General features: G+C 38.7%; 1 protein-coding gene across 2 annotated transcripts in view; it reads right to left on the bottom strand.

Annotated features, from left to right (window-relative positions):
- Positions 1-12,191, bottom strand: part of LOC137423189 (slit homolog 2 protein) — a 559,055-nt gene that overhangs the window by 157,782 nt on the left and 389,082 nt on the right. For both annotated transcript variants that reach the window (XM_078774590.1, XM_078774591.1), the window contains exons 11-12: positions 8,195-8,266; positions 7,529-7,600 (exon numbers count right to left, since the gene is read on the bottom strand). In XM_078774590.1, the coding sequence (XP_078630716.1) occupies positions 7,529-7,600; positions 8,195-8,266 (144 nt within the window). The remainder of the gene's footprint in view (positions 1-7,528; positions 7,601-8,194; positions 8,267-12,191) is intronic.

Raw genomic sequence — 12,191 nt, 5'->3', positions numbered from 1 at the left:
ACTAGAATGACATTCAGTAGAGAACATACCTCCGCCTGGTTGGCCATATCACTCAATGGTGAAGAATCAAAATTTCATCAAAAATTAAATAATTCTCATATCCGAATCCATTTTCAGATCTTCACCAAAATCGAATATATTTGTCCTTGTCAGACACCCAACCTGTCCACCAAGTTTCATCCAAATCCGTCGACCACGTTTTGAGATATCCTGCTATATATCGTTTTTGGCCCTATCTCCCAATGGTGAAGAATCACTTTAAACTTCTAATAGCCGGATCCGAATCCGGATCTTCACCAAAATCTAATCACTACATCTCTACCAAATTTCGTCCGAATCCGTCCACAACTTTTTGAGATATTTTGTTCACAAACAAACAAACAAACAAACAAACAGACAGGGGTGACATAACCTCCAAACAAACAGACATAACCTCCATCCACCTTTAGTGGCGGAGGTAAAGATCAAGAATTTACTAATTCAAAAATATAAAGTAGGCATAGAGGAGAAACTAACTAGAAGGTGGAAATGGGAAGTAGACTTGAAAAATTGAGGGAAGAGCATGAGACAAAATACACAAGGAGTCAGTTCCACAGATGTGACCAAACATGGAATGAAAGCCTCCATCCTAGACTTAGGGAGGGTAATTGGGTGTGTGTTCTGGAATGATGTGTGGCCTTCAGTTCGGAGATATGGTCCTCTTAAGACAGGTTATGAATTATAGTGAGGTCCAGGATGTCTGGAGTCTGGATCACTTCCAGGGGTGGATCAGGAAGTAAACTTTGGGAGGGAGAGGGTTAAATAGCCAAACCTTCCTGATCATTATGAAAGGATAAAGTGTAAGCGTGGGATTATTTCTGGATTACCATGTTCCAGATAGCTGGCCAGTGACTTGCTTTTCAGATCTGCAGAGAGAGATGCTACAGGAGCCTGCCTCTTGGAAGGTGGAGTAATCAACAAAAAAGTTATCCAGGGAAGCAGAGAGGTCTTTTGTGTGGACCATGAATGAGATTAGTCTCAAAATTCTGCCCCACGGTACTCCAGCCATAAGAGGTAGAGCACAAGACCGAATATCATTCAGAGCAACGTGCTTTATATACACAAAGGAAACCACATAACGGTGTATCGTTGTCGGTGGCACATTCATTTTATTCAGAGCAGAACATTTGATGATGGTGTAAAGAAAGTACTGTGCATAGCACTCCCAGTTTAGTTTTGAATAGTTGTTCTTGTGAGGCAGAGGGAGATAATGCTTATTTTAAAAAGTTGAATTAACAAGATGTAAATGATGTTTTCTGTTGCGTGTTTTTATTGCACTAATGTGATAATAACTCCTGCATATGAGTGACTCCAGAGACTCGTACTTCATGATGGCCTCTACTGCTGTGCACATTTGGAGGATCTGTGTTCCAAAACAGTAATATCAAGGCAGCATTGTTTTACCTTCTTGCTACCAATTGCTTTCTCTGGCTGATTCTTGCTGCCAGAAGTTCCAATCATAATGAAAATCTCCACCATGTGAGGTAAGGAGATCCACCTTGACATGAAAATAACCTCAACTCATTATCTGCGTGGCCTTCAGTGTTACTCTCTTTCTGCTTGTGTGAGGTAGGGTCAGGCCTTCATGGTTTTGACCAAATAAAATACTGCCTCGATGTCAAGGGCAGTAAAACTGATCTCTCTCCTAGCATTCTGCTCTTGGGTCACCTGGGGTCAGATCAGTGCTGTGACCAAGTCTGGAACGTACGTAGTGGTTTTTGCAAAAGCCCAATTTGGCACCAATGAGGCAAATCATTTATACAAGATACTCAATGAAGGATAGGTGCTAATGATTGGGAGGAGAATGATTGGATGGTATTTGACTGGATTGAACTTTTTGTCTATTCTTGGGAATGAAAAGAAATATACCTGTGAATTTTCACACCTTGTGAAGCAGATACAAGTGTTACCGTTGTATTGCATTTAGCCAACACAAATGAGAAAAGACAGATTTGCACACACTTGATTTGATGAGGTTAGTTTGTTTATGGAGTAAGAATTAAAATCAAGTTGGCTTACAAACAAAGCTTGCTTCATTGTCCTGAAGTACCTGAAGTTAACGCTCTTTCTGTGTGGCCTGTTTGGCCATTTTTACCCCCGCAGGAGGAGAGTGTATTGCATTTGGGTCCGTTTGTCTGTTTATTTGTTTGTTTGTCTGTTTGTTTGCTTGTTTGTCTGTTTGTTTGTCTGTTTATTTGTTTGTCTGTTTATTTGTTTGTTTGTCTGTTTGTTTGTTTGTGTGTCTGTTTGTTTGTCTGTTTGTTTGTTTGTATGTTTGTTTCTTTGTCTGTTTGTCTGTTTATTTGTTTGTTTGTCTGTTTGTTTGTCTGTTTGTCTGTTTATTTGTTTCTTTGTCTGTTTGTCTGTTTATTTGTTTGTCTGTTTGTTTATCTGTTTGTTTGTTTGTCTGTTTATTTGTCTGTCTGTTTATTTGTTTGTTTGTCTGTTTGTGTGTTTGTTTGTTTGTGTGTCTGTTTGTTTGTCTGTTTGTTTGTCTGTCTGTTTGTTTGTCTGTTTATTTGTTTGTTTGTCTGTTTGTTTGTTTGTTTGTGTGTCTGTTTGTTTGTGTGTCTGTTTGTTTGTTTGTTTGTATGTTTGTTTCTTTGTCTGTTTGTCTGTTTATTTGTTTGTTTGTCTGTTTATTTGTTTGTCTGTTTGTTTATCTGTTTGTTTGTTTGTCTGTTTATTTGTCTGTCTGTTTGTTTGTTTGTCTGTTTGTTTGTCTGTTTATTTGTTTGTATGTCTGTTTATTAGTTTGTTTCTTTGTCTGTTTGTCTGTTTATTTGTTTGTTTGTTTGTTTGTCTGTTTGTCTGTTTGTTTGTCTGTCTGTCCGCACAGAATAAATACGATTTTCTCGGCAACCTTTGGTCCAATTGACAGGAAATTTCAACCAAAGGTGCACATCCTTCTGTATAATTTTTTAATGATAATTATGACGTCATAGGTCACGTGATTCGGCCGCCATCTTGGAAAAAACAAAAAAGTTTGCACCTCTATATCTCTGAAAGTGTTAAAGTGTTATATCTCTGAAAGTTTCAGTTGTCTCAAAAAATTGAGACATGGCTCATTGCAAAGAACTCTCCATGGGGAAAAAATATGTTAATGATGATGTCATTTGTGCCTCCATTATGACGTCATAATTCTATAAGTACAAAACTTCATCCAATCGAGATGAAATTTCTTGAGCATCATCTAGGGATAAATTGGTGGAGAAAAAAAGTAATGATGACGTCATCGGTCACATGGTTCGGCCGCCATATTTGTTTTTAACATAAAAGCCTTAAAATCCACTAAAAACACATCCTGGCGAGGGTCTGCAATCATTGATTGCTCTGTCTACATTGGAGATGGTAAATACAGCAAAGGTATATCAGAAGGGAAAAATAAAAATTCCTTGGTTTATAATTAGGAGTTATAAAATAATTAAACATTAGCTCATAATAGTGGGGCAACTTAGCATAACAATTGTGCATTTTGTGAGGAAAGCACCAAATTTGGCACACTAGTAGACTATCATATTATGAAAAGATCTGGATATTGGGCCATCTCAGATTCAGAGATTTGATTTTTGCAAGATTTCGATTCGATTGGGATCGAAGAGAACACCTTCTTCGTCTTCTGTACAGTGAAGTTGCCAGCCCTGAATTATCTGGCTACATCTGGGTGCTTCATTGGGAGTGCAACCATGTCCCTCAGGTGAACAGGGACCCGCCTGGCATAGTGTGTGTGGTCTAAGGCATGGAATCATGGGACCAGTTCCGTCAGGGCATCAAGGTACATCGTGAATGAAGCCTGCCGCAGAGACCGCACGTAGACCAGTACCAACATCTCTAGTTCCAGCACAGTTGCCCAGTACTGAAAGTTGGGAATGTCTTCTCCTCTCTGGTGACACGAGTCTTCGAACTCAGGCAGGTCTTCTGCATCATCAGCATATGTCATACAGTGGCGTTCATACCCACGGTGTTGCAGGATGTGCAGTGCCGCTGCAGTGATTTGATGAGCTCTTCTTGTGCGGGTGACGTGGGCAGCTCGCAGGAAGGAGTCGGCCGTCCCTGGCGTTGCAATCTCAGCTTGCAAAGCTGCAAATCTTGCAAAAATCAAATCTCTGAATCTGAGATGGCCCAATATCCAGATCTTTTCATAATATGTTAGTCTACTAGTGTGCCAAATTTGGTGATTTCCTCACAAAATGCACAATTGTTATGCTATATTTAACTTAGCTGCCGGACTATAATGAAATCCCTGTATTCAGAAGTATATACAAGGCCAGAGTGAATAATTTCTTCTTTTTGTAGGTTGCTGTTATTTTCGCAAAATGGTTAATTATTCAAAAAACCTGGTAAAACCCAAGGAAAGTAAGCAGTTTTAAAACTTCAAGGTCCTGTTTAAGCTATCCCATTTCTTTCTGTTGCCTTAGCCCCAGAACTTTTCAAAGCCATCATTAACCTGAGTTGGGATGAAAGGAAGAGACCTCATAAAGTCGATGACAGTCACCGTGTGGGGTGTTTCCAATTGACGGGAAGGCTGGCCGGTAGAACGCAGGGCTGAACTCTGGGTATGATGATCCAAACTCGCCCGCAGGCAAAGGCATGGTGAAACAGAAGCACTTTCACGCTGGGCTGGGTGGTGGGGCATACGTTTAAGGATACAGAATAACCCATGCCACTGGATAGAGGTTGGGAAAGCTCTCCATGGTGGCTAACTTTTCATCAACCACCTACTGCTCAGGAACTGGGGTAGATTCATGCTTTGGTCTTTGCTATGCTGCTTAAACGTGCTGGGATGAGGAGCAGGCCAAAACAAATTTCCTTCTACAGATACATATACTGGTATATACAGTAAAACCACAGTGTGCAGGTGTTTTCAAGACAGAGCGTAGATACACAAAGGAACCTACTTAGTATTATTGTCTAAGCTTTATCCTGGAATGGTGCAAGTGAAACATGGACAATTTTCCAATATGAACAAATGAAAGTGAAATAGTACACGAGATAACAAATAGCCTGCAGTGATAATGGAATCGACTTTGTTTTTTCTGTTGAGAATTTGTCAATGACAAAAATTTGAATGAAATAAAAGAAAGAAAACAAACAAATTAACACAAAGCCTCATGCCAGCAGTCATATGGCATATACAAACGACTTCCACATATTAGAGGGAGATAAAAGACCACGGAGAAGTTCAGTGGAACAGAAAATAATTTGGGGCAGTGAAACTAAGCGTGGGTGGTGAAAATGTCAACTGGGTTAGGCATGCGGCCAAGGTGTAGGTGAGGGTGTTCATTGAAGATGGTAAAAAATACAGTCAGATCAAGATCTGCATCAGCCACACCTCCTCCATCCTGAGCGGGATATGAAAATGTAGGCGTAGAGGGCCAGAGATAAGGAGATTATGAAGAAAAAAGGTGAGTAAATAGCCAGCTTCTCCATCCCCTGAACTCAATGAACCCTGAAGTCTGCAGAATCACAGAGATGACTGAAGCAGTCAGTACTTTGCCCTCCCCCAGAAATACCAAACCTTAGAACTCTAGTAGACGGGGGAGCAGCATTGAATCCAATTAAGATGTTAATCAACTATGGGGGACGCCTCATCGCAGTGGTTGTACCCCCCAACATAAGTTGGCGGCCAAATCTTTCCCATTCTTCCCTGCTGCGCGGATTCATCATGACAGCGCAGTCATGGTCAGAGTGCCAATCGGTCCCCATGGACTGGCCCTTTCCCTCTTGTCTCTGTTTCTTTTTTCTCTTCTCTTCTCTTCTCTTCTCTTCTCTTCTCTTCTCTCTCTCTCTCTCTGTCTCTGTCTCTGTCTCTGTCTCTATCTCTCTCTCTCTCTCTCTAACTCTGTCGTGCCCCTGATTTTGTGAAGGTGTGGGTACACCATCTTGGATGTGGGGGATCTCTGGGTCGTTCCTGCGAGATCGATCGGCTGTCTCTATTCAGTGGGCTTGTTTGAAAAAACTGTTCAGGGCTATGCAACAACAACAACAACAACAACAACAACTAAGATGTTAATTTGAGCAAGTTCAATGTCAAGCACTCACTCGTGATCTCACAGGGTGCATGCAGCTCCCGTGGCAATTGGAATGGCCAACAGCATTATAGCTATGATGAGCAAAGGTAAGATAATGTTTCTGAAGAGACCATTGAAAAGTCATTGTAAAAATTAAGGGACAGATTTGCATATGGAAGCCATCACAATTGTATGAGAAAAAGGATAAATAGATAAATAAATAAATACTGTAACATTACCATCCTGTGTGGAAATAAAATACACAAAAAGTACATTCCTGTGGATAAGATATTTATCTTTATATTTATTTTTATTTATCTTTATCCATCCATGTATTTGTTTATTTATTCATACATATATCAATATAATTGCTTATTGCTGGGGGGAAAAAATGGTATTAAAGCAATTACGGAATTGAAAACATGAGTGTGCGAGTGAGCTTAGATTTAAATTTGGAGGAATAGGATTATTAAACATCAAACAATATTTCAATTGAAAATTTATGCAAAAAATACTAGAAATAATGTCGTAGTTTATAGCTGGGTTGAGATTCAAACTCAGGCTACATAGCTCAGAGGCAAGTTGCACATATCTCTACGATATCCTGTCAGGTAATTTCTTATACCCGGTATCAATTGAAGCATCCAAAAGAGAATCATTTCTTGCAGTTTGGCCAATTTTGCATCGATTATTCCATCCGATATCTGTCCCAGCTTGTGCCACAGATACATTAATAATGTCACTGTTAAAATCCTCTGGGGCACATAAATAATGTGCAACTTATTGATGTGGGGAAGAAAACTCATGTGCAATATCTGAAACAGCACTTGCAGGAGAATCATGAAATAATATACATATACATACACACATATACATATATATATATATATATATATATATATATATATATATATATATATATATATATATATATATATATATATATATATATATATACATACATACATACCACAATGCAGTGAAGGGGAGTGGGAATATTGGGTCTCTCTTTCATGCTGATCAGCATCACAAAATAGCCTCTAATGACAACTTAATGGTTCAGTGTGCTCAAGGTCACTGCAAAGGATTCCACTGTGGCAAGCCTGCAATGGTACTCAGATTCGGTCACGAATGTTACACTGGGCCCAAAGCGAGGGTGGATGTTGGGCTGCAGCCCAAACCAAGATTCTCAGGGTCATTGTCCTTTTTGAGTAGTTTTCAGGAACTTCCTAAAACTTCTGCAGTGTAAATACAGATGCAGATGCATTAGAAGAAAGGACTGCGCTGGAAAAATGCGTTATAATTGTTAAAGAAAAATAGCACGTGGTTTACATAAACATGTAACCCATTTTCCTGCAAGAAGTATCTTGTAAAGTCTGTCCACAAGAATGCTATCACTGAGTGCTGAAGATTGACCTATTAAAGAGAAATGTTTGTATCTAACAGTAAAGATCAATGCAGTTTACAGATGTACTCACAATAATTGCAGGGAATAGAGACCACTGAAAAGTCCCATTGGTAAATCTGTGATCTTGTTTCCATAGAGAACGCTGCAAAAAGACCAGAGAATGGGAGCATCTCGTATATTGTGGAGTTCAAAGCTCAGATTCAATTAACATTATTGTTTCTAAAAGTCCCTTTTCCACTCTTCCTCCCGCATCCAATGTTTCTTAAAACACAAACCACATGGTAACTGAGCGAATCCTGATGTCTGAAACTCAAATGAATATCCAGGGCTTTGAAAAGGCTGGCGCCACTCTTGTAAATATATAGCTTGAAACCGTAATTAAGGACAATTTCAAATGGAAAGAAGTACGTTCATTTCAAATGCATCTCTTTTATCTGCTTCAACATCTTGTAAATGCTCCCTTTGCATAATCTTTACACACAGTCTGAATTATTGCTCGGCTCAAACACGTGAACAGTCTGGCCTCATGACATCCAGTCTTTCAATGAGCACACGGCAGTAGGCGGTGTGCTTTGGGATTTATTGTGAGGTTAACAGACAAACACGCATGACCCCTCAAATTAGGTGCGGTTGTAAGGCTCCGACATTGTGGTGAGTGAGTGAGGCAATGGCAGCCGAGGGGGCTGGAAAATGGTCCGGCAGGAAATAACCCCTGACATAAACTGACATAACTCACAGGGAATTGAGGAAGCGCAGGCCCTGAAAAGCATTTGCAGCAATTTCCATGATTTGGTTGTTGCTGAGGTCACTGTAAACAACAACAAAATGCGGCAACAACTCTTGCATCAACAGAAATTATACCGCAGGAGAGTTGGCGATGGAAGCATCTGCGTACAGAATAATGACCTTTTGACAAATTTTTGCAATTACATGTGCAGAGATTTAAAAAAATTAAAACAAGCCAAAATAGCACAGTCGTTCAATATTATCCTAATGTAAAAGACAGTAAATCTCTAATGCAAATCAACAACAACAGCAACATCAACAAGCAGCTTATAAAAAAGTTTTTGTTCTTGTTGCTCTTTAACAGCTACTATTATCTTGTGGGGTCGGCCGGGGGAAGCTTGGCCCAAGTCTTTCACGAACCGGCTGGCCAGGCCTGACATTCGCCTAGTTAGGGCAGGAATTGGGAATTTGGCCATAGTGCCGGCGATACTCGCATACTCTTTGCGAAGGACACCATGGGATCTTTAACGTCCACCAACCCATGCTGGCAGACGGGACTCCCACTTTAACATCCATCCGAGGGGTGGCACACACATTGGTGAATCACTCTGCCTATGAAAACACCGAAATGACCGTTTATACCTGGCTAGACAGACTCGAGGCGAATGTGCGTACCTCGAGGACATCCTGTCGGCCCCAGATTATAAAGAAGCTATTAATTAATTAATTAATCTGCCCCTTCTTTCACACATATGAGGTGATATCACCTGAGTTTTTGCCATTTGATATACAGTTTGATTTCATGCTAATATTAAGGTTCCTGGATAGTATTGATGGACTAAAATAGTATTTTCCTAATAAGAAACCGTTTGTAGTTGTTAGAATCCTTAATAATCAAAATCGCAAGAATGTCCGCAGGGCAGAGAAAACAAAAGCACCACAAAGCCAAAAACGTTTTTTGGCAAAAATGAAAAAGGCCCAGAGAGTGCTGTTTCCACCACAGGATTACTTCCTGAATGTCATGCTCTCCTGGAATTTTTTGTTGGTTTCCCCTTATAGGAGAGTATTTAAGATTGTCTAGGAGAATATTTAAGATTGTCTTGGAGAGTATTTAAGATTGTCTAGGAGAGCATTTAAGATTGCCAAGAGAGTATTTAAGATTGTCTAGGAGAGCATTTAAGATTGCCTAGGAGAGTATTTAAGATTGTCTGGGAGAGTATTTAACATTGTCTAGGAGAGTATTTAATATTTAAGATTGTCTAGGAGAGTATTTAAGATTGTCTAGGAGAGTATTTAATATTTAAGATTGTCTCGGAGAGCATTTAAGATCGTCTCGGAGAGTATTTAAGATTGTCTAGGAGAGTATTTAAGATAGTCTAGGAGAGCATTTAAGATTGTCGAGGAGAGTATTTAAGATTGTCTAGGAGAGTATTTAAGATTGTCTAGGAGAGTATTTAAGATTGTCTAGGAGAGTATTTAAGATTGTCTAGGAGAGTATTTAAGATTGTCTAGGAGAGTATTTAAGATTGTCTAGGAGAGTATTTAAGATTGTCTAGGAGAGTATTTAAGATTGTCTAGGAGAGTATTTAAGATTGTCTAGGAGAGTATATAAGATTGTCTCGGAGAGCATTTAAGATCGTCTCGGAGAGTATTTAAGATTGCCTAGGAGAGTATTTAAGATTGTCTCAGAGTATTTAAGATTGTCTAGGAGAGTGTTTAAGATTGTCTAGTAGAGTATTTAAGATTGTCTTGGAGAGTATTTAAGATTGTCTAGGAGAGTATTTAATATTGTCTAGGAGAGTATTTAAGATTGTCTCGGAGAGTATTTAAGATTCTCTCGGAAAGCATTTAAGATTGTCTCGGAGAGTATTTGAGATTGTCTAGGAGAGTATTTAAGATTGTCTAGGAGAGTATTTAAGATTGTCTAGGAGAGCACTTAAGATTGTCTCGGAGAGTATTTAAGATTGTCTTGGAGAGCATTTAAGATTGTCTCGGAGAGTATTTAAGATTGTCTTGGAGAGTATTTAAGATTGTCTTGGAGAGCATTTAAGATTGTCTTGGAGAGTATTTAAGATTGTCTTGGAGAGTATTTAAGATTGTCTAGGAGAGTATTTAAGATAGTCTAGGAGAGCATTTAAGATTGTTGAGGAGAGTATTTAAGATTGTCTAGGAGAGTATTTAAGATTGTCTAGGAGCGTATTTAATATTTAAGATTGTCTCGGAGAGCATTTAAGATCGTCTCGGAGAGTATTTAAGATTGTCTAGGAGAGTATTTAAGATAGTCTAGGAGAGCATTTAAGATTGTCGAGGAGAGTATTTAAGATTGTCTAGGAGAGTATTTAAGATTGTCTAGGAGAGTATTTAAGATTGTCTAGGAGAGTATTTAAGATTGTCTAGGAGAGTATTTAAGATTGTCTAGGAGAGTATTTAAGATTGTCTAGGAGAGTATTTAAGATTGTCTAGGAGAGTATTTAAGATTGTCTATGAGAGTATTTAAGATTGTCTAGGAGAGTATTTAAGATTGTCTAGGAGAGTATATAAGATTGTCTCGGAGAGCATTTAAGATCGTCTCGGAGAGTATTTAAGATTGCCTAGGAGAGTATTTAAGATCGTCTCGGAGAGTATTTAAGATTGCCTAGGAGAGTATTTAAGATTGTCTCGGAGAGTGTTTAAGATTGTCTAGTAGAGTATTTAAGATTGTCTTGGAGAGTATTTAAGATTGTCTAGGAGAGTATTTAAGATTGTCTCAGAGAGTATTTAAGATTGTCTCGGAGAGTATTTAAGATTCTCTCGGAAAGCATTTAAGATTGTCTCGGAGAGTATTTGAAATTGTCTAGGAGAGTATTTAAGATTGTCTAGGAGAGTATTTAAGATTGTCTAGGAGAGCACTTAAGATTGTCTCGGAGAGTATTTAAGATTGTCTTGGAGAGCATTTAAGATTGTCTCGGAGAGTATTTAAGATTGTCTTGGAGAGTATTTAAGATTGTCTTGGAGAGCATTTAAGATTGTCTTGGAGAGTATTTAAGATTGTCTTGGAGAGTATTTTAGATTGTCTTGGAGAGCATTTAAGATTGTCTCGGAGAGTATTTGAGATTGTCTGGGAGAGTATTTATGATTGTCTAGGAGAGTATTTAAGATTGTCTAGGAGAGCATTTAAGATTGTCTTGGAGAGTATTTAAGATTGTCTTGGAGAGCATTTAAGATTGTCTAGGAGAGTATTTAAGATTGTCTCGGAGAGTATTTAAGATTGTCTTGGAGAGCATTTAAGATTGTCTAGGAGAGCATTTGAGATTGTCTTGGAGAGTATTTAAGATTGTCTTGGAGAGCATTTAAGATTGCCTAGGAGAGTATTTAAGATTGTCTCGGAGAGTATTTAAGATTGTCTCGGAGAGCATTTAAGATTGTCTTGGAGAGCATTTAAGATTGTCTCGGAGAGTATTTACGATTGTCTTGGAGAGTATTTAAGATTGTCTTGGAGAGCATTTAAGATTGTCTTGGAGAGTATTTAAGATTGTCTTGGAGAGTATTTTAGATTGTCTTGGAGAGCATTTAAGATTGTCTCGGAGAGTATTTGAGATTGTCTGGGAGAGTATTTATGATTGTCTAGGAGAGTATTTAAGATTGTCTAGGAGAGCATTTAAGATTGTCTTGGAGAGTATTTAAGATTGTCTTGGAGAGCATTTAAGATTGTCTAGGAGAGTATTTAAGATTGTCTCGGAGAGTATTTAAGATTGTCTTGGAGAGCATTTAAGATTGTCTAGGAGAGCATTTAAGATTGTCTCGGAGAGTATTTATGATTGTCTTGGAGAGCATTTAAGATTGTCTTGGAGAGTATTTAAGATTGTCTTGGAGAGCATTTAAGATTGCCTAGGAGAGTATTTAAGATTGTCTCGGAGAGTATTTAAGATTGTCTCGGAGAGCATTTAAGATTGTCTCGGAGAGTATTTAAGATTGTCTCGGAGAGCATTTAAGATTGTCTTGGAGAGTATTTAAGATTGTCTTGGAGA

The sequence above is a fragment of the Myxine glutinosa genome, chromosome 3 (assembly GCF_964187855.1).
Source record: "Myxine glutinosa chromosome 3, kmMyxGlut1.1, whole genome shotgun sequence".
Lineage (NCBI taxonomy): Eukaryota > Metazoa > Chordata > Myxini > Myxiniformes > Myxinidae > Myxine > Myxine glutinosa.
This window is presented reverse-complemented; position numbering and strand designations above follow the sequence as displayed.